A 20,766-nucleotide genomic window follows, 5' to 3' on the forward strand; every position below is an offset into this window, starting at 1 on the left:
ATGTCTCACAACAAAGGACTCAGAGCATCATGAGCCGGGCATAAATGCATCCCACCCAGTGGTCCATACTGATGGGGACAGTGGAAGCTTTCTTGTAAGAAAGTACAGGCAAGCTGAGCCTCAGTCTCATTATCTGGAAAATGGGTATAAAGAGTAAGTACTTATGACCTGCTTGTTTGGGTTAAATGAGAGAGTGTCTAGAAAGTGCCTGAAACAAACATGCTTGGATGAAAAGGCAGTCATTATTAGGTGATGATCACACCAAGAATTGCCTTCTGTGTGCTCCTCCAAGGAACCAAGGCCAGACACCCATTGCCTGGTTTCTTTGAAGTCCACCGCCTGGTTTCTCTTCAGCTGAGTTCTGTCTCCTCTGTTGTCTGTGGCTCCTGAGGCTGCTGTCTCCGCGCTGTGGGGCTCAGCCTAGCCCGGGCTGCTGCTGGCTGCAGGTCGTGGCTAGGGGTGGGAGCTGGCAGGTGCCTGGGTCTAGAGTATAAGGGAACCTGGGACAGCAGGAGGCAGGCCAGAGACTAGGTGGCTACATCTCCAGCCATGGTGCCCGTCTTGCTCTCCTTGAGTGTCCGCCTGGGCCTGGGGGCTTCTGGACTGATCTTGGACTTAGGCTTCCTCAAGCTCCTTAGTCTGCTGCTGCAGAGGCAGAAGCTGGCCAGGGCTATGGACAGCTTCCCAGGGCCCCACACCCACTGGATCTTCGGGCACTCCCTCGAGGTACGTGGAGGGGAGAGAGGGACAGAGAAAGAAAATGGCCTCCTCTGCTTCAGAGAATCAGGCCTAATCCCCTGGAGCCATGGAGGGAGACCCTATGTTTGGGCAGGAGGATGACGTCCTGGAGCCATGGTTCCCGTTCAGCTTTCCACTGATCTCGCCCTCACTCCTGCCTTCTGAGCTGGCCTCAGATGGGGAGCACTTCAAAGTTGGGGCCAAAGCAGGTCACAGACTCCTTCCCATCATTCTGAGGGCCAAGGTTCAGGCAACGCTGTGTTAAGGGCTCAGCAAGAGTGTTGGGGAGAAATCCCCTGGACAGTCCGATAGAACTGGGCAATGTTGTTTAGAGGGTAACCAGCGCCCCCTTTGTTCTGTGCAGTGTAAAGATTTCCATTTTTAAGACTGAAAAGGAAAGTGAAGGCAGAGATGAGTGCTGTCACCTGAGAGACCTCCCCGAGTGTCTAAGCAGTTGGTGCCCTGAAGGTGGGGTTCTCCCTGTCATGCCTCTGGGCTGGCTTGGGAACCGTGGCATCTCCTGGCTTCAGATCCTGGCTTGTTCTGCCCAGTTATTTCAGCGTGGTGGGGCCCACATTAGCACCCAATGTCAGGAACACCTCTTATCTCCCTGCCATAATGGGGATCTGGACCAGAGATTACTGAACACAGGGCAAGGGACACCTGCTTGGAACCAACTGGGAGAAGCAGATTCCTTGGCCCCTGGCCCCTGGAGATCCTAATTACCATCTTGGAACCAAGAGTCTGAAGTTGCAAACCTCCCCAAGTGTTTTGATCTGCAGCCAGGGTTGGGAAGCCAGAGATTAAGGCTCAGAGAGAGGCATGATGATTTCTTCCACCTCCTGAGTACACTTTCCCATTTCCAGTCTAGGGAATTGCCTCTGCTCCATGGTTGATGTTGGGAATGAGCTGGACCTCCGGTGAGGACTGCCCAGGCTTATTCTTGCCCCTTCAAATAATGACCCTCTCAGGATGGCCTGGTAACCTACATGCATCCTGGAGACACTCAGCAAAGCAAAGGGTGGGTCTGGGAGATGAATTAGACCCAGGCCCTGCTCTCAAGGAGCTTCCTGTCTAGAGGGGAAAACAGATAGCAGAGCCTTCCCTGCCCCAGGCGAGGTGGGGTGCCTAACCAGGATTGAGCATCAGCCCCATGCTCTGTATCTCACCACTTGTCCCATTGGGTTGTCATCTTTTGTTTACTGGTTCATCTTCCTCACTAGACCTGGAGGATGGAGATCTGGTCCGATTCACCACTGTACCCTCAGGGTCCTGCACAAAGCCTGGCACAGAGCAGGCATCACCAAAAGAAACAAACAGTGAATGTTCGAGTGCAGGGAGTCGACAGAGCAGACAGAGTCATGGAGAAGACAAGTGGAGGGACCAGGAGGGGTTTGGGAGAGGCTTTGCTAAGTCCGCATGGAGGTCATGGGAAGGTTGAGGTCTAACCCTAAAGGGGGTATGAGAGGCACTTAAGGAGACCTTCAATCGCTTCCCTCTCGTGTCCTCTCCACTTCTACTTGCCTCCATCAAGCCTGGGCTTGCCCTTAGCCCATGGTCTTCCCTAGGACAGGGACCTGGCTCCCTCATCCCCATGTCAGAACTGGCTTCCCTCTTTCTCCCAAATGACCCTGCCTTTCACATTGAGAGTGTGTGGAGGGCCTGGAACACAGCTCAGCTCTGGCTTCTTGGCTCTAACACAGTAACTGAAGGGCCTTGGTGCCAGGAGTGGTGGGCAGGGCTACAGAAGTTGCTGCTCTTGGGAGCTACAAAGGTTTCCTGGGAGCCTTGGCAGACACCACACCTCTGCATTCCTCCAGGTCTTGGCACTTCTGCTCTCAGTTGGAGCCAGACCTGAGCCTGAGAAATGAGGATGGAAGAGAGGGATTATTTTTTCTAACATCAAGACAAGGAAACTGAGGTTCAGAAAGGCAAGGTGTTTGCTTATGTCCATGTGGTAGCTCAGGAACTGAGTTGAGGCAGGGCCCAGGACTCGTGCCTTTCCATTCAGGACACGATCAGTCCATACAGAATGACTGATGTTTGAATGCTGGGCCTGGCAATGACGGGATAGGACGGGAAGGAGGAGGACTGGTGGTGGAAGGAAGGGCCCGGGGCTGGGAAGAGCTGTCCATCAGGATTAACTGCTCCCTTCTCATCTCCAGTTACAGTGTAGAGGCCCTGGAAACATCTACCTGTGATCCTCAATTCTCAGAATGTGTCCCCTTGAGGCGGGGTCATGTCCCATTCTTGTAGGGTCCCCTTCATTCCACTCAGAGCCCAGGGAGGACTTTGCACATAGGAGGTGCTCAGCCATATTGTTGGTCTGAGGTTGGGGCTCCTGGTAGGGGCCCATGAATCTGACCTGTGTGTGTCTGTGTGCCTGTGTTGGAGGTGGGGGATGGGAGGGGAAAATGCCAGCTCACAGTCTGGGAAAGGTGATCTGAGACTACATTGGCCTCTTTTCTGGCCCCACTCATTGCTGCCACCGTTCCCTTGACCTTGTGCTGTGCAGTAAAGAGCCCAGGTCTGGGGCTCTGGCTCATTTTCACTCAGCAGATGTTGATCATGGGCCTTCACTGTGCCTCCTCTCTGGGCTTCCCTTTCCTTGTCAATAACATGGAGACAAGCCTTTTTGCCTCACTGGGTTAGAAGAGGATCAGAAGAGATCAAGTACAGGTGCTTTTCAAACTGCTGGGCAGATGGATGTCAGGTGCTAAAGCATTGTAGAGGTTTTCTTGCTACAAAACACCCTCAGGCATTTGCTTCCTTCCTCCTCTTCCTTCCTCCCAAATCAACCCAGTCTTTGGGGGCCTGATGAAGTTTCTCTTTTCCCAATCAATGAGCACTGTCTGATCAATAAATCTGGACTTGGCCCTATCCTGAGGCCAGAGGATGAAGAAACAAGACTAGAGGTGGCCTTAGAGGACCCCGGTCTGTAGGAAAGAAATAACACAGCTCAGTGCTCCAGACCCTTGGGCCCAGGGAGGGGATGCTGAGGTGAGACCTATGCGATCTGGAAGTAGCAGCCTGTGGACGTGCAGAAGGAAGAGTGGAACACACTACCTGCGCAAAGGCACAGACGCTGGAAAGAGTGTTGCGTGTTTAGGAAATGTTTGTTCAACAAACGTTTGTTTCTCGAAGTCTCATATGTGTCTATGTTACCAGCTCTGCACAGCTAGAGTGATGAGAGGGAGACAGAATGTAGAGGATGAAGCTGGTAGTGAGTAGGGGCAGATCACATAGGACCTTGTAGGCCACGTCTGAAGGCTTTACTGTATTCTGAGAGCAATGGGGGACCAGCAGGGGAGTGACAAGCTCAAATTCATGTGGTGGAAAGATCACTTTGGCTTTGGGTGGTGACTAGATTGGCAGAGACTTCAGATGATTTAGGGAGACCTGGAAGAGGCGGAGGCAGCGACACAGGCAGATCTTGGTGGAGTGAGGCAGCGAGACAGAGAGAAGTGAGAGGTAGAGAGGCTGTCTTGGCACCATGGGCACGGGAAAGGGAGGCATTAATGCCCCACCACAGCCAGACGTGGGGTGTCAGTGAGGCGCCCTTCATGCACTAGGGAAAGGGGGCACAGGATTGCCCTGGGAGCTTTGTTACACTGTGGCATCAACATAGCTTGATCAGAGCAGAGTTCGGCAAAGTCACCTAAAGAGAGAAAAGGATCCTTGAGCCACAAGACTGGACTGTAACCAGGAGGAATGAATTCCTACGTATAAATGTAAACATGTGAGGATCTGAGACCCAGGAAGAGGAGGCTGAGGGGCTGGCGGCAGCTGTCAGTGTCTGGGCACAGGAGCCTTGGGTTCTGGATTTGGAGAGTGTCATGGCAGGACCCTCCTCATGGGAGCTGCTCCATCTGGCTCTCTTAGTTGCAGCTTCTGGATACCAATGTGAGAATCACTTGGTGGACCTGCAGGGGAGAGGGGCAGCCTCCACAGGGTAGCCACCTTGGTATCACTATAAATCATGGGAAAAACTCCATTCCGTGATTCTGACTGGCATCAGGGTGGGCGGTGGTTCTATTCCTATGCCTATGAGAGGCAGATTTGGGGGACAAATGGGTTGCATTCATGTTTGGAGATGCTGGGTCTGAGGAGTCTGGGGGTGTCAAGCAGAGTTATCCAGGGGTGGTTGGTCTTGTTTCTGGAGCTCAGGAGAAAGATAATCTGGGAGGAGCTTTTTACTTAGGAAGCAGTGTCAGGAGGATGGGAAAGGAAGCCATGGGAGCTGGTGAGCACCTATGGGGAGAAGGTGCAGCGTGGGAAGAGGCCAAGGGCTGGATTCTGGTAACCTCAGTCTTTCTTTAACAAATGATGGGTGAGAAGCTGCTGAGAAGGGGCATCAGGAGAGGTGAGAGGACATGTAGGAGATAGTTCCAGAAAGAGAGGGGAATTGACTGTGTTACAGCATCTGGAAGTCCTCTGGGCTTACCACCAAGGAGGGCACTGGTCATCTTAGCAAGATCAGTGTCAGAAGGTGGGTGCTGAAGAGGGCGGAAGTGGAAACAGTGGAGTCAACTTTTCGAGAAGTTAGGTAATGAAGGGAGCAGGAAATGGAGTGTAAGCTAGAAGAAGAAGGGGAACCAAGGGAGATTTTGTTTTGTTTTTTAAGTGGGAGAGACTTGAGCCTATCTTATATGCAGATGGGCAGGAGCCAGTGGAGAGGGTGGAGTCTGTGATGTGGGAGAGAGAGAGACTGATTGATGGGTGAGGTGCTTGAAGGGAGGGTTGGAACCCCAAAGATTGGCCTTGGAGAGGCCCTGGACACCTCCTCTACTGGAATGGAAGGGAAGGTGGGGAGGTTGGGTGAGGGCAGCTGGTTCTTCAGGTCTGGTGGCTGACCTTTAGGGATTTCTTATCTAACAGCTTGTATCTTCTCTGGGAAGTGAAGCAAGGCTACTTTTCTGGGAGCCAGGTGCAGAGGGGTGGAGGGGACAGTTGGGGAAAGAGAAGTTATGGAGGTGCAGATTGTGGCCAATGCCATGGGGCTTTCTAGAAGGTATTTCCGCTGATCACTGCTCAAATGTCACCTCAGAGGGGCCTTCCATGACCCTACCAACCCCTGTCGACAGTAGCAGCCCTGCACTTATCCTCCTGTATTTTTCTTCCTAGGGTTTTCCTGCCTGAAATTATCTTACTGGTCTATTTGATTCTTGCTGATTTCCTTTCTCCCCATCTGGAATGTAAGCTCAGGGGGCAGGGCTTGTCTTGTTCCCACTGTTTTCCCAGGGTCTAGCATCTCACCTGGCATTGAGAGTGGGTGCTCATGCCCTTTTGAATATGTGAATGAATCCCTGGGGGACCCAACTTGGGGCAGTAAAGCTGCTCACACAGGGTGAGGACCAATGTCTGCAGCCCCCTGGACTCTTGGGCACTTCTCTCCGGTATTCTTAGGTGTTTGGGTGCTTCTCTGTGCTCCCCCTCCAACCGGGTCATCCCTGGAGCTGTGTCCCTCTTTGGTGCTGGCACAGGGAGGGGCGGGGGTGGAGTATACACTTTGGAACAGAAACACCTGGACTTGAAAGTTGTGAAACTTTGGCAAGGCCCGCTGTCAATCTTCAAAAACAGCAACCAATTTAAGAGGGAAGAGAGTCCATCATCATCAATCTTTGTCTCGAGATGTGTGTTTTCCTATTAGCTTCACAGTTGTTTGGAAGACAATATTTGTTTGGCCCAGTCTAAAGGTCTGGCCCAGTTCAAAGAGTCCAAACTTTCAAGGAGTATGACGTGTAGGCAGTTCCTCTGAAATGGCTGCTCTGGCTCTATTTTAAAAAGGCTCCACTCTCTCAACTTTTCACACCACCAGCACTTCCTAGCCAATACGTGTGCCTAGGGGAGTCGTGGTCACTCATGTCAATCTCACCCAAAGTCCCTCTGCTCTTCCTATTGAGCCAGAGTTTCCTTCAGTGTGTTGCTTGTTCACATGTGTTCTTGTGTTCACACGTTCACACGTATATGTGTGGTTGCACACTTGTCTCTGAAAAAGAGGCTGGAGGATGAAGCCACCTATTGGTCACTCTGTTGTGGAGGACGTCACTTCTCTGTTCCTTGGGGCGTTACACATTAGATCCCCTCTGTCCAGGCTCCCGTGGCTGTGCGCTCAACCCCATAATTGAGTCCCCAAAGAGTTTGTGTAAATTGAGTCCATTTTGTTTGATGATTTTTGTGGTTATTTCAAAGATACTGCCTCTTCTCAGTTTTACTTGGTTCTTCTTGGTGGGCACTCCTAACCCGTGAGCTTTGAATACACAGCTTTGCTGTCCTTGACACTGGCTAGGGCTCACGCACACACAGAGTGCTGACCCATCTTGTCAGGGGCACAATGACTGTGGGGTGGGGGTGATGACTGTGACTAGAGCCCCCAAGGGCACCTGAGGATGTCCATCCTGGAGGAGAGCAGACCCAGGAGGACCTGGCCCCCAAACCCCAATCCCTGCAGGACGTTCTGGGCTGTGGGAGCCTGTGTGGCCCCAGAGACAGAGTGGAGACTCATGGGGGGGCCACAGGCCAGTGGCTTTCTGTTCAGTGACCAAGAAGTATTTTAAAGTAATTAAGACAGTCCAAGGGTAGCTGAGCTGTTTGAAAGGCATTCAGTTTTCTGTCCCCAGAGATGTGTGAGCTCTTGGGGCTGGATTTCCACATGGTTAAGGTGCTGGGCCAGGCCGCCCTGGGTACTGGGATTGGAGATCAGCATGAGCTGCCTGGAGGGAGCCTCACCATGTTGGGGAAGAGAAAAGCCCTGCCCGCTCCCCTCCATATCCATCTGTTTTTCTGAACTCTCATCTCCACTTTGAACATATTTATTTTTGTTCCCAAGCAGCCCCCTGGCAGAGCTGTGGCCGAACAGACTGGCTGAGCAGGTAGCTTGTTTCTTGAAGACTGGCCAACTGAGCTCCAGTCAACTGGCTGCTGGCCTGGGCAGGCTTGCTAACAGGGGAGGCAGCAACAGAGCCTCAGTCAGTGTCGCGGTCTACCTGACTCATGTGGGACAGCTCCCTGTGGTCTATGGGCTGCGCTGTTCTGACCTATAAAGACAGAGTGTGGTTCCTCTAGGTGATGTTGAAGTCTCAGATCTGATTCTCGGAGGAAAGCTTACTCGGACTGGTGGGTGAGGAGAGAAGAGGGTAGTGACTTATGCTTGCTCTTACTAATCTGCCCTGTTTTGTTTTCTTGGCGAGGCCAACAAGGAGTGCAACTGTGAGGCTGAGGGAGTGCGGCTGGGGAGCTGGGCTCAGTGAATTACCTCCATGCTTTGCTCTTTCCCTACTTCCTTCCTCCTGGAGAAAAACAAGCCAGCCCAGACTCAGAGCTCTATAGGGATCCCAGCTTGGGGCATCTGAGGACGGCTCTGGGGTATCCAGTTGTGTAACCCAGAGGAGCTGGCCAGGCAGCCATCTGGCCCCCAAAGGGGATGCCCAGTACTCTTGGAGAGGTTGCAGCTCCACTAGTGGGTCCAGGTGTGGAGAGCTGTCCTCACTCCTACCAGGTTCCTGGGACAATCAGGGCACATAGGAGAAGGCTGGCACGGGGAGGCAGAGGCCAGCTCAAGCTGTGAACATGTGGTCAGCATGACATCAGGGTCTCCAGTCCCTGGCGAAGATGCGGCAGAGAGTCACACTCATGGTTGATGAGGAGTGGAGTGGAGTTCAGATGAACCAGATCCACCAAGAGCTCCTTCCAACCCTGAGATCCCGTGAGTCTGGCTTCCCTCTGACTTAAGCCTCTCTTTGCTCTCTGTCTGGTTGGGCTCCCTGGACCTGGGGGGAATGGAGAGCATGGGAACAGCCATGGTGATCAGAAAGTTGGTAAGGGAAATCCAGGAAAGCAGATGGAAAAACAAGAGAGTACACAGGGGGAAGGGGGCAATTCCGGGGACACAAGCCAGGAAGGAGGCAGGAAAGGGAAGGGGTTAGGGACACCAGAAGGTTCCCTCTTACCAGTGGATGGAGATGAGCTTCATCACTCTGTGCCGTTTTTGACAGCTGTGCACAAGGGCAGTGAAAACTCTCACAACCCCCCTGGGTCAACTCAGGATGCCGAGTTCAGAGGCAGTGAGGGAGGGGATCCGCGGGGGAGATTACACTGCCTCTGCAGAGGGTCTGGAGAGAGGAACCCCAGAGAAAGCACAGACGAGTGGCTGGAGACCAAGGTAGCCAGGCCCAAACCCCAGGTCCCTTGGAGAACATTGAAGTGGCTTAGGTCAGACAGGATCCCTGGGGGCTGCATTATCAGATGCCCTGTGTCGTTCCTCAAGACAGTTTCCTGGAGATACAACATGGATCAGTTGTGTGGCTGAGGACTATAAAGGGTGCTTTACAGGGAGAAAGAGCAGGACCAGCACTTGCACAGACCTTAACGTGAATGGCACACAATGGATTGTGCACTTCCCAATTTATGCAACTGAACACAACATCCCTGACAGACTACAATGTACAGAAGAAAGTGTGGCGCTCTAACCTGAGTTAGAGTACCACTAACCTACAAGCAATGGGCAAGTCAGTTCACATCTCTGAGCCTCAGTTTTCTCATCTGTAACATGGGAGTAATTATCTGTTTCACGTTAGGTGCGTGAAGCAATCTGTGAACTCCCTCACATAAAACCCGGCATATAGTAGATACTCAACACATATCTGTCCCCTTCCATTCTCTATGTGCAGAGACAGAAAGTGGAAACACGTGGTGAAACTGGACACTAGCCAGAGCACGCAGACTAGGGCCTGCAGGAAAAACAAATGGAAATCTGCAGTGCGGCTCCCACATAGGAAGTGCTGGTGGGGCCACCACCTGGACTGTGTCTGAGGCCCTGTGCAGAGTTCCACGGTGACCTGGAGATGCCACAGTGTGATCTGTGCACTTGGGAAACTCACAGCCCAGAGGTGCAGGTAGGGGTCCTTGATGTGAATCCAAGCTCCATGGCTAAAGAGCCATGTGATCGAGCTTCCTTTCCTAATCTATGGAATGGAAATTATGGTTGTGCCCATTTTATAGAATTTTCTGAGAATTAAAGGAAAGATTTTAATAGCAGGATTTACGCAGTGTCTGAACACATTAAATGGTCAATGAATGTTAATGTTAACAGTATTAATTTTGTTTTGTTCTGGATGCAAGCAATTGTAACATCAAGCACAATGTGGATAAGGCCCCAGCAGTGCTGAGAGGCCCAGAGGAGGTAGAGATTTCAGTCACGGAGGACCAGAGAGGTTTCTGGAGAAGGGCATTCAAGCTGGATGTTGAGCAACAGGTGGAATTTCAGCAGGCGTCCTGGCTAGAGGGTGTACGAGGAGCAAGGAATGGTCTAAGCAAAGGCACAGAGGTGATGCCACACTCCAGGAGGCCATCTTAGCTCTAAGCATTAACACTCACAAGGCTACTGTGGGCACAGTGAGCATCAGTCCACTCCGAGGATCTGGGCAGCTTGCCAGCAAGGCAGCGTCACTCTTCCTCACCACATCCACACAGACATGGGTGATGCATACCAGTGGGTGTGGGCCCATCCTGTCTTAAATCCCAATGCCCCACAGAATTCCAGCACCCACTAACAATCCCAGGGTTCCTGCAGGGGCCACGCACATTACAGGATTCATCAAACTCAGGGAAGCCTAAAGCATGGTGTCCTCCTGATAGTTCATTCATGGTTCTTCCCAGTTCAGAAATTATTTACCAACCATGTTCATTTTTGCCATAGCCATGTTGCCGAGTGTCAACATAAAAATCAAAATTACTTGTTATTTTGTCATCAAAATTAGTTTATTCGGGAATAGCCAAAAGAACTGCGATTTGGGATGTGCACGCTATGGCACCATAGGCAAATTGAGAAAACAAAGGAGGGAGCTGCTTTTATAGAGAAAAAGGTGGAGTAGGGAGTGGCTTTTCTAAAGTAAAGTCCATTGAGGGGAAGTAACAGTTCAGGGCGGCAATGGCTACTCATTGGCTGGGCTACAGCATTTCTCATTGGCTGAGCTGTTGCCAGGTGGGGAGAGAAATCTTCCTTCAGTAGTAAGGTAGTTTTAGTTCCTGTCCAAGATGCAAGCATCCCTCTCTTCCTGGTTGGTGTAAGTGACATATGGGGTATGCGTGAGTGTTTCCCCTCCAGGTCCTCCTGACTCCAACTTAGTTAAGGTTCCTTTGATTACTTTCCACAGCAGTGACACGGTTAACATTCTCCAGTTATCAGGTTTCCTGGGAGACTGAGTAGGAGAGTGTAACGCATGGTCTGCTTCCTAGGGGACCGGGACAAGGTTTGGTTAGTCCTTACCCACAGGTGGAAGGATTTCAGGGCGTGTTCGGAGCACGTTCTCTAGTACAGTTTGGGGGCGATCGGGAAAGGATGTGGCGGGAGAGGCAGGGAGGGGGCTTGGAGGAAGATGTTGGGGGAGGGGAGGCTTGAAGGGAGAGAAGTCAAGGCTTAGTCTGTGCGGGATCCAGTGCTAGATGCCTCCATGCGTTATGTCACTCAAGGGCCTGGAATGCCACACGACGGTTATGGACTAGTTTGAACAGAGGGACAACGTATATTAAATGAAAAGCAGAAGGTTTCAGAAAAGTATTTATCACAAACTCCATCTACATAAAACCCCTCTGGGTGAGTAGTTGAGCTATAAAACCCCCAGAGAGCACACAGCTCCCTCTGGATGGTCCCTCCAATCTCATCTCAGACCTCTGTCCCACCAAGTGGCAGCTCCTGGAAGACCCAACACTCTTTCCCACCCCAGAGGCTCTGTGCTTGCTGTTCCCTAATCAGCAAGGCTCTTCCCTTACTCTTCTCCTGGCCAGCTCCTTGTCATCCTTTGGGTTCCACCTGAAATGTCATCTCCAACAGGAGCCGTCCTGGACCACTCCATCTAAGCAGGTCTCCTTGTTGGTCTGTCTCATAGCACAACGTTTATTTCCTCCTTCACAGACACTACTGTCTGTAATCATTTTACCTAATTGTTTCCTTACTTATTATCAGCCTTCCCCAGAGAATGAAAGGGCAGGACCATGTCTGCTTCATTCCCCTGAGACGTCTAGACAGTATCCTGCACATACCAGGTCCTCAATAAAAATGTGTCAAAGGACTTAACAGGGGTGGAATCGAGGTGTTTCTGTATTGCACAAGCTGGTATAATCTTTCTAATGAAAAAGCTTTAGTGCTGAAGAGAAAGCTCTTTCTGGCTGCAGTGTGGACAGAGTCTTGGTGGCAGGCAGGAGATGGAAGCAGCTTGGGCAGTTTGGGCTTGTGGAGCCAAGCCAAGTGCAACAAGAGTGTGGCTTGGGCTTAAAGCAGTGGCTCTGGGGCTGGAGAGGGGCCTGAGCCCAGAGATGGATGGGACTGGGGGACTGGCTGGGAGGGGGTGCAGGAGGAGGGAGAGACCCTCCAAGGGCCTGTCTGGGAATCCTCCTCTCTTCCCAGCCCAGGGTCTTGGGGCCTGGCTGGTGGTGTTGGGTTCCTGAGTGGCCTGGACCTCTGTTGCCATTTCAGATCCAGCAGATGGGGAGCCTGGACAAGGTGGTGTCCTGGGCCCACCAGTTCCCCTACGCCCACCCACTCTGGTATGGGCAATTCGTTGGCTTCCTGAACATCTATGAGCCTGACTATGCCAAAACTGTGTATAGCCGAGAGGGTGAGTGCTCCTGGGAGAGGGTGGGGCTTCCTGAGAACAAAGGTCTTAGGGCACCATGTGGGGAGGAACCCAGGCCTGCCCACTGAGTCTGGGAAGGTGAGGTCCCCATCCTATTTATGAGCAAGACTCCTCTGGGCTCCCCCAGTCCCCAGCTGGCCTGATCTTCTCTTTTTCCTGCAGACCCTAAGGCATTGGACTTTTCTGACTTCCTCCTTCAGTGGACTGGTGAGTGGGCAACTGCCCTCCCAACCCAGACCTTTGGAGCTGGGTGACCAGGATCCTTCCTGCTTTGTCCCTCCCTGCCCCGTCCACTAGTCAATTATCCCATTAACCAGACTACCAGGCTCCCATGGGCCCCTCCTAAGCTCAGCTGCTCCGTGGGGAGACAGGGAAGGAGGCAGGACATCTCCTGGCTGGTTGGGAAATGCGGCTCAGGTACCTTCTCCTGCCGGGTGAGTCCTTTTCCCTGAACAGGCAGGGTCAGGGCTCTGCAAATGTGTGAGTGTCCAGAACAGCTTCCTGGAGGAGGTGGCCCAAGATTGGTTCTGGGAGATTTTATGGGGTTTGGTGACCAGGGCAGGGCCTGAGGAAAGGAGGGGTGGTAGGACCAAGGCAGGTGTCACGGAGGCTGTGAGGCTGTCTGGGTGGCTGGAAGGCAGAGCTGGGTGGGGATACGAGGCTGTGCAGGCAGGACAGGGGTGGGATTAGGTGGGGTGTGCTTGTCCACAGGATGCCAGGGGTGGGGCAGGATTGTGTGGACTGACCGGCCCTCCCTCTCCCATCCTTTCCCCAGGGAAAGGCCTGCTGGTCCTTCATGGGCCCAAGTGGTTCCAGCACCGCAGGCTGCTCACGCCTGGCTTCCATTATGATGTACTGAACCCTATGTGGCTGTGTTCGCCTACTCTGCATGCGCCATGCTGGTGAGCACCCTGCCAGGCTCCTGGAGGCTGTGGCTGCTGGCCAGCCCCTCCCCAACCGGTGTTCCCCCAAGGCCCCCTTTGCCTGCTATAGCAGTGCTGAGCCTTCTCCACCTGACCCCTGCTGCCTGCAGGTGCTGACCAGGTGCGAAGATCCCAGTGGCCAGGCAGCCCTGGCCCTCCTCTCCACCAGGAGACCCAGCCCTCCCTGCCAGACCAAAGGGCCTCCATGGGGCCCCAAGAAGGCTCCTACTGTAGCAGATTTGAGGGCTGCCTGTGTGTGAGGATATCAGGAAGGTCTTTCACATATAAAAAGTGTCTCCTCCTCATTCTCTGTCCCCCTCGGCTGCCTAAAACAACACCATTAGCACCTCGTCTCTAAAAGGGATGCCATGGTCAGGGGGCAGGCTCAGGGTCTCAGGGCTGATAATCCCAAAGGTTACCAGGGCTATGATCTTCCCTTTGCATGAACTCCTCCCCAGCATGGCAGCAGGCCTGAGTTACTCACAGACTGTGCTGGGGAGCTCATCCCCATTCAGGCCTCCTCTTCCCATCTGTGCAGGCTGCCCTGGCTGGGAGGAAGTGTCCTTGTGCCTGTGCAAGGCCTGCCTTTAGTTCTGCCCTCTCACCTGCAGCCCCTACCCATCTCCACCCCGACATTCCGACAGGATGGAGGCCAGGCCAGGGACTGGGGTGCACGGGAGGACAGGCTGTGGGTTCTGGAGGGCAGGGGTGGGTCACTCAGTCCAGCTGGCCCCTCATATTACCTTCCATCTCTGCTCCAGGACAAGTGGGAGGAGAAGGCTCGTGAGGATAAGAGCTTTGTTTGACATCTTCTGTGATGTGGGCCACATGGCGCTGGACACGCTCGTGAAGTGCACCTTTGGCAAAGCAGACACTGGCCTGGGTCACAGGTCAGGGGGCACTTGGGGCTGACCACACTCTCCACCCAGGCCAGCTCCGAGGGGAGACTTGGCAGGACTCCTGGGCCCTGGTCTGAGAGGAGATAGGGTCCTGCCCTGGGGAGCCCCAGCTCGGGGGGAGCAGGGCTATGCCCATGGTGGGGGAGACAGATTCTGTCTTTAGTGGGGAGACTTAAGGACAGGGAGAGGAAGGCAGAAAGTGCTGCAGTTGGGGAGGCTTCTGGAATGGAGCTGCTCGGGCTCTGCTGGAGGTCAGTGTCTGAGAGACCCTCCCTTTCTCGGCTGTGCAGGGACAGTAGCTATTACCAGGCAGTCGGTGAGCTCACTCTGCTGACACAGCAGCGCATCGAGTCCTTCCAGTACCACAACGACTTCATCTACTGGCTCACCCCCCATGGCCGCCGCTTCCTGCGTGCCTGCCAGCTGGCCCACGACCACACAGGTGGGCCTTTGCTGCCGGGCCCACCCACAGAAAGCCTAGCTTCTAATCCAGCTCCTCTTGACCCCTCCAGGGTCTCTCCTTTTGCAAGAGCTCAGTTCCCCTTAGACCTGAGGATGGGTCCCCAGGAGTGACACCCTGTGCTCTGGCCCAGACCAGGTCATCAGGGAACGGAAGGCAGACCTGCAGGATGAGAAAGAGCAGGAGAAGATCCGGAATTGGAGGCACGGGGACATCCTGGACATTCTCCTGAGGGGTCGGATGAGTGCAGGCCAACTGAGATTGGTCCCAGAGGGCCTGCACACCATCCTATGGGACAGGGCTCACTGGACAGGAGCAGGGGCTGTTAACCATTGTTGTCTTCTTTCTCCTGCAAACATGACCTGTTCCTTGTCCCATGGCACATATCAGCACAGGCTTGGACATGAGATAGTGCTGGGTGTGTCTGGCTGTGGCCCTGGGGAGAGATGTCCTAGCAGGGAGGTTGGGGCACATGCTGAAAAACCTGAAGACCAGCTCCAGACTTCTAAGACAGAAGAATCTTAGTGTCCTAGAATCATAGAATCTTAGACTTTCTTCATTCATTCATTCATCCTTTCATTTGGGCCTTTATTCATTTGCTCACAAACTCCCTGAGCCCCACCTTGGGTTTGTTCCTGTGCTAGGGATGCAGAAGATGAGAAACACCTGGCCCTGCCCTCCAGACTCTTACAGTCTAGTGGAGGAGACAGGAGCTGCACGTTGACGGAGATCCCTTCCTCCACCAGGTGGCATTCTGTGTGTCAAGTGAGCAGAACTGGCAGTCAGGGCTGGGTAAGGTCACAGGTCACGTGGCCAGAGGGATCAGGGAAGGCTCCCTGGAGAAGGAGGTTGGCAAGCTGGGCTTGGGAGAACAGATAGGAATCTGCGGGAAGGTTCTAACCCTCAGTCTGAAAAGGAACTGTCCCTCCCTCCCTCGGATGTTCATGTGACAACTACTGTTGTGGCTTCTTCTTGGTACCAATCTCAAATGCCTTGGGCCATGTCGTTATGCCTCCCCTAACCCAGGATGAAGATGGGATCAAGCTGTCAGATGCTGAGCTCCGCACTGAGGTGGACTTGTTCATGTTTGAAGGCCATGACAGCACCACCAGTGGCATCTCCTGGTTTCTCTATTGCATGGCCCTGTACCCCGAGCACCAGCAGCGTTGTCGGGAGGAGGTGCGCGAGGTCCTTGGGGACCGAGACTCCTTCCAGTGGTGAGTGAGGCTGCAGGTGAGCCCAGTCTGTCCTGCTCAGCCCCAGGGAAGGACTGTGCCCATGCTGTCTGGTGTCATCCTTGGATGACACAGCCCATCCTGGAATCCAGGTGAGGGTGGTGGCAGCTCTCCTGTTCCCTCCAGTGTGTGGCGTTTTTGGGGAGCTGTGATGGACGCACTTCTGAGCCCATCCTCCCACAACGGAGGCTTTCCAGGTGTGAGTCCTGAGAGAAGGTTGTCAATAGGAGCCTGATTTCTTGTGCGCTGCCTCCTCTGACGGCAGAATCAGATGACCTTTCTGGGTTCCTGCATAGAGCAGGGAGCTCTGGGAGAGAAAGAGGCCGGAATCGGGAATGAACAGAGCTGGGAAAGCCAGGGGAGCTGATCTCTCCACTGCCTTTGCATGTGCCCTGCAGCCTCCAGAGTTGTCTAGGGAGGAGAAAAGGCTGTTTCCCAAACTCCGTCACTGAAAACCTTTCCATCGTTTTCTGTTTCTTGGTTCAAGCTTGAACTCATTAACAGGACACCGATTGATGCCGATCTCTCTTTGCAGCATGATCTCTGGGACCTCCCACAGGCTCCGCTCCCACCTCTGTCCTGACATCCCTCTCTCCCTGCCTCCCCGCCTCTGGTGTTAGCATCTGGTCACACACCTCACTTTTCTCTCTGGGCTCCATGAGGCAGGCCCACAGCAGGGACACAGAAGATGCCCAATCGATGGGAGAAACTTCAGATTCACTTGAGGGGGGCTGACCTAGGATTCCAGGGCCTAAGGTTTGGAGGACGAAGTCTTCACTACCCACTTTTTTTTTTCTCTTTTTTAAAGATTTTATTTTTTTCCTTTTTCTCCCCAAAGCCCCCCGCCGTTACAGAGTTGTATATTCTTCGTTGTGGGTCCACCCAGTTGTGGCATGTGGGATGGTGCCTCAGCGTGGTTTGATGAGCAGTGCCATGTCCGCGCCCAGGACTCGAACCAACGAAACACTGGGCCGCCTGCAGCGGAGCGCGTGAACCCAACCACTTGGCCACGGGGCCAGCCCCCACTACCCACTTTTATTGGCCAGCTGTTGGAACCCTCCCAGAGTGTCCAGCTGTGTGTCAGGTCTTGTTGGGGGTGCGAGTGGGGAGAGGAGGAGGAGGAGCCAAGTTGCTGCCCTTGGGGAGCTTTCAGAGACAAAGTCATCTGACCACCACTAGAGAAAACCCTGGAGTAGGGAAGATGGAGTGGCCCCTTACTGAGGGCAGAGGAGTCAGAACGGGTGGAGCTTGAGTTCCTTTCTAGGGAGGGGTGAAACTCAGATAGGCAAAGTGAGAGAGGGCTGGGCATTCCAGGTTGGGTAACACTGTGAACACAACCTGCAGGCAGTGAGTTAAAATATTGACTTTATGATCACTTCATTGCATCTAGAGCTTGAAGCAACTTAAAGGACATTATTTAATAAAACAGTAAAACACAAATGAAAATGGACCAGAGTGAAAACCTTAGAGTTTGGGGCTCTGTAATAAAGTGTTACACAAGAGTTGTAGTTAGACCACTGTGAGCTTACTGGTGGCAAAAGGGAAAAGAAAAACATATATGTATATATTTTTACCTGAGATTTCTGTTGTTCATGCATTTATTACCTCATTTGACCAGTGTATATCAGCCCCTGTTCCTTTCCATTCTAGCTCCACAGGGGACACGAAGCAAAACTAAAGCATTGTCCTTGTGTGGCTTCTGTGGGGCCCTGGGAGACCCAGGGCTGACATTGTCTTTGATGGCTGGGTGCACATACACCTCTAGGGTCCTGTGCTTTCCCTTCCCAGCAGTGAAGATGAGGGAAGGATGGAGGCAAGCGGCACCAGAACCCTTGGGTCTGAGTGGCCATGCCACGTCCAGTCTCGCCTGGACCGTTGGAGCGCTTGTGTCCCTCTGACTCTCGGGTGTGTGCTGGAGATGAAAGGGAGGCTGGGGCTGGAGCCTGCCTTCCCGTGGGAGCCTGAGGCTCCCCATCCCCAGGACGGCCTGGTCGTGTTGCCGGCAGGGATGATCTGGGCAAGATGACCTACTTGACCATGTGCATCAAGGAGAGCTTCCACCTCTACCCGCCCGTGCCCCAGGTGTCCTGCCAGCTCAGCAAGCCCGTCAGCTCGTGGATGGCTGCTCCCTACCCGCAGGTGGATGGGGTGGCTTTGGGGATGGTTCTCTGATACTCTCTGTGCCTTTGGCCAAATCTGTGCACCAATGGGGAAGAGCTCAGGCTCTGTGTTTGGCCTGGTTCCAATCCTGGCTGCACATGAATGGGTCCCTCTTCCCCTCAGCCTCTGTTTTCTCTTCTGTGAAATGGGAGTGTGAAGTGTCCCTTCCTTACCAGGTTGTTGTCAGGATTAGAGACAATGTCCATCAGGGCTGTCATGGACCACCATGCAGGTTGTGCCCTGAACAATTTCAGGAAGGATCATTCCCATAGACTATGATGCTGTGCAGTGCACGACCTGTCCAACTGTAAGTGGTGGCTTTCTAAAGAATGTTTATCTCGGTATCCGGCATATAGTAAGCATCAATGAATGGTAGCTGTCACTATTGATAGAATAACATTGTAAATAATAACTTCCCTTAAGAGTCAGTTAATTGAAAGCAGAAAGTGTGTAATGGTCCTTGCCTGTCCTACCTCGTGGTGGGGTAGCTTCAGTGCTCCTTTTTGTGCTGGGTGCTGTGCCCAGTGCTGGGGCTGCAGGAGGCAGGTGTGACGATGATCAAAAGCCCTTTGATGTGTTGAGTATGGTTGTGAAGTTTCTGTCACTGCCAGTGCTCAGGCAGAGGCTGGTGCCCAGTTGGGGGGACACTGGGGGATTCTGGCCCAGTGAGGAGGTGGACCTGGCTCTCCCAGGACCACCTGGTCACCAGGCCTCCGCTCTGCCCGCAGGGATCCTGGTCTCTCTGCACATCTACGCCCTCCATAGGAACAGCGCAGTGTGGCCCGACCCTGAGGTACCCCAACCCCAGGCCGGGGGTCAGCTGAGGTGGGAGGCTGTGGGGGTCCGCCTTCCACAGCACCTGGCAGGTGTTTAAGCAAGGCCTGTCCCCTCAGGTCTTTGACCTACTGTGCTTTTACTCTGAGAACGTGGCCAGGCGCCACCCCTTTGCCTTCATACCCTTCTCCGCTGGGCCCAGGCAAGGAGAGGCCCAATTTCCCCAGATGTGAGGGGCAGGGTGGGTGAGGTTGGAAGACATTGTGGGGGAGGCATCATTTTGGGGAACTCTGTGGTGAGGGGGCAATGCTGGGTTTGTGGTGACTCTAAGGCAGGGTGAGTTCCAGGGACCTTCTTGCCACTAGCCTATTCATGTCCCTGGCAGGTGGTGGGTGGGTGAGTCATAACTAGAGAGAACCCCAAGCCAGAATGTGAATCTACCTGGTCTGGACCCCTCACCATGCCCCCAAGAAGAGTTTCTTAAGCCCAGGTCAATCAATCGATCAGCCAATTGTTCTCCTCACAATCCTTGCTGATTTTTGTTGGCCACTAAGAGCACTGCATCCCTCACTCTGGACACCCCACAGCCTGATGCCATGTTGTGCTCTCACCGCAGGAGCTGCATCGGGCAGCAGTTTGCCATGAATGAGATGAAGGTGGTCACGGCCCTCTGCTTGCTGCGCTTTGAGTTCGCCCTGGACCCCTTGCGGCTGCCTATCCCGTTGCCCCAGCTGGTCCTGTGGTCCAGGAATGGCATCCATCTGCACCTGAAGCCGCTGGGCCCGGGCTCTAGGAAGCAGCTCTGCTGAGAGTAGGGCCTGGACAGCCCAGGCCATGGCCTGTCCCTGGGCACCGCCCTCCCCAGGCTGGGTTGTGCAGTAGCTGTGGCTCTCTGCCTTCCAGGGGCTTGTAGATTAGAAGGGGAGGAGGCGCTAGTGTAGACAATCACCTCGAGGGCAGGGCCATGTTGTCTATAAATGCTTATCATGCCTGTATGTCTAGGGCTTGCACCTACTTGCTGCTAGAATCTTCGCTTATCTCCCATAATTGGCAGTCTTTCTAAAATGTAGCAGAAACTTACATCCAGCCTGAATGACACAGTGAACGCCTTGGAAATTGTGCCTCGGGATTCACAGTTATGACCAGGCACTCACCCATCCCATGTGACAGAGAGGTGACTTTGTCCCTTCACTGAGATGTGTTTCTTTGTTTCACTTTTGTGTGTGTGCTTAGAATATAACAGAAATAAGGGAAAATCGCCTAAAGCAAAAATGTCCAGAAGAATGAGTTTCTCCAGCAAACTCCCAGGTGACCGCCGCCCAGGTCGAGGAATATGGAAGAAGGTCTCACGGGTCTGCCTTCTGCCCCCCGAGATAGGGTTCTGTGGCACTCCTCACATCGTCAGCATCTGTGTCACTGTCACTTGGTGCTCTAGGCATTTGGGCTTTGGCTGGGAAGGGGGCAGAGTGGCATTTGAGGGGTCTTCCTGGAAGAGATGGTGCTTGAATCAGGCCTTGAGGCAGGTGAGGCACGAAGCTGTAAAGAAGGACTTTTGGGGAGGCCTCAGATGAGGCCCATGCTGAACCAGAGACCCTTCCCCAGGAGTCCCTGCAGCAGCTGCCTGATGGCTGGGGGCACACTCTCCTCTAGCGCTCCGGCCCAAGGCCATTAAGTGGGCTCCAACTGAGGAATTAGACAGCTGTGGAAGGGAGGGCATGGAGAATGGGGGAGGGACGGGAGAGGGGAATTCTGGACCTGGGACTTGGGAGGTCTCTATGCTGCCCTGGAGATGCACCATCTGGAGAAACATCCTTCCTGGTATTGATGCTTCCCCCCTCAGATGTAGGCTGCAGCCCTGGAAGGTTGGCATGGGCCACCTGCTCACTCCTACAAAGCCCTCTTGAGACCCAAACCTCCTTGCCCACCTGAGGCTGGGATGCTGAG

General features: G+C 53.5%; 1 protein-coding gene across 1 annotated transcript; it reads left to right on the forward strand.

The window, feature by feature from the left end:
• Positions 1-518: 518 nt before the first annotated feature.
• LOC100063993 (cytochrome P450 4B1-like) lies at positions 519-19,771 on the forward strand. Its single transcript, XM_070248198.1, is given in 14 exon segments — positions 519-726; positions 12,212-12,353; positions 12,534-12,578; positions 13,147-13,227; positions 13,230-13,273; positions 14,056-14,091; positions 14,093-14,184; positions 14,484-14,635; positions 14,787-14,899; positions 15,680-15,870; positions 17,895-18,036; positions 18,758-18,841; positions 18,942-19,024; positions 19,439-19,771. Coding segments are annotated over 14 exon segments (1,575 nt in total). The 5' UTR covers positions 519-549; the 3' UTR covers positions 19,632-19,771.
• Positions 19,772-20,766: the final 995 nt, after the last annotated feature.

The sequence above is a fragment of the Equus caballus genome, chromosome 2, assembly GCF_041296265.1.
Source record: "Equus caballus isolate H_3958 breed thoroughbred chromosome 2, TB-T2T, whole genome shotgun sequence".
In the NCBI taxonomy this organism is placed as follows: domain Eukaryota; kingdom Metazoa; phylum Chordata; class Mammalia; order Perissodactyla; family Equidae; genus Equus; species Equus caballus.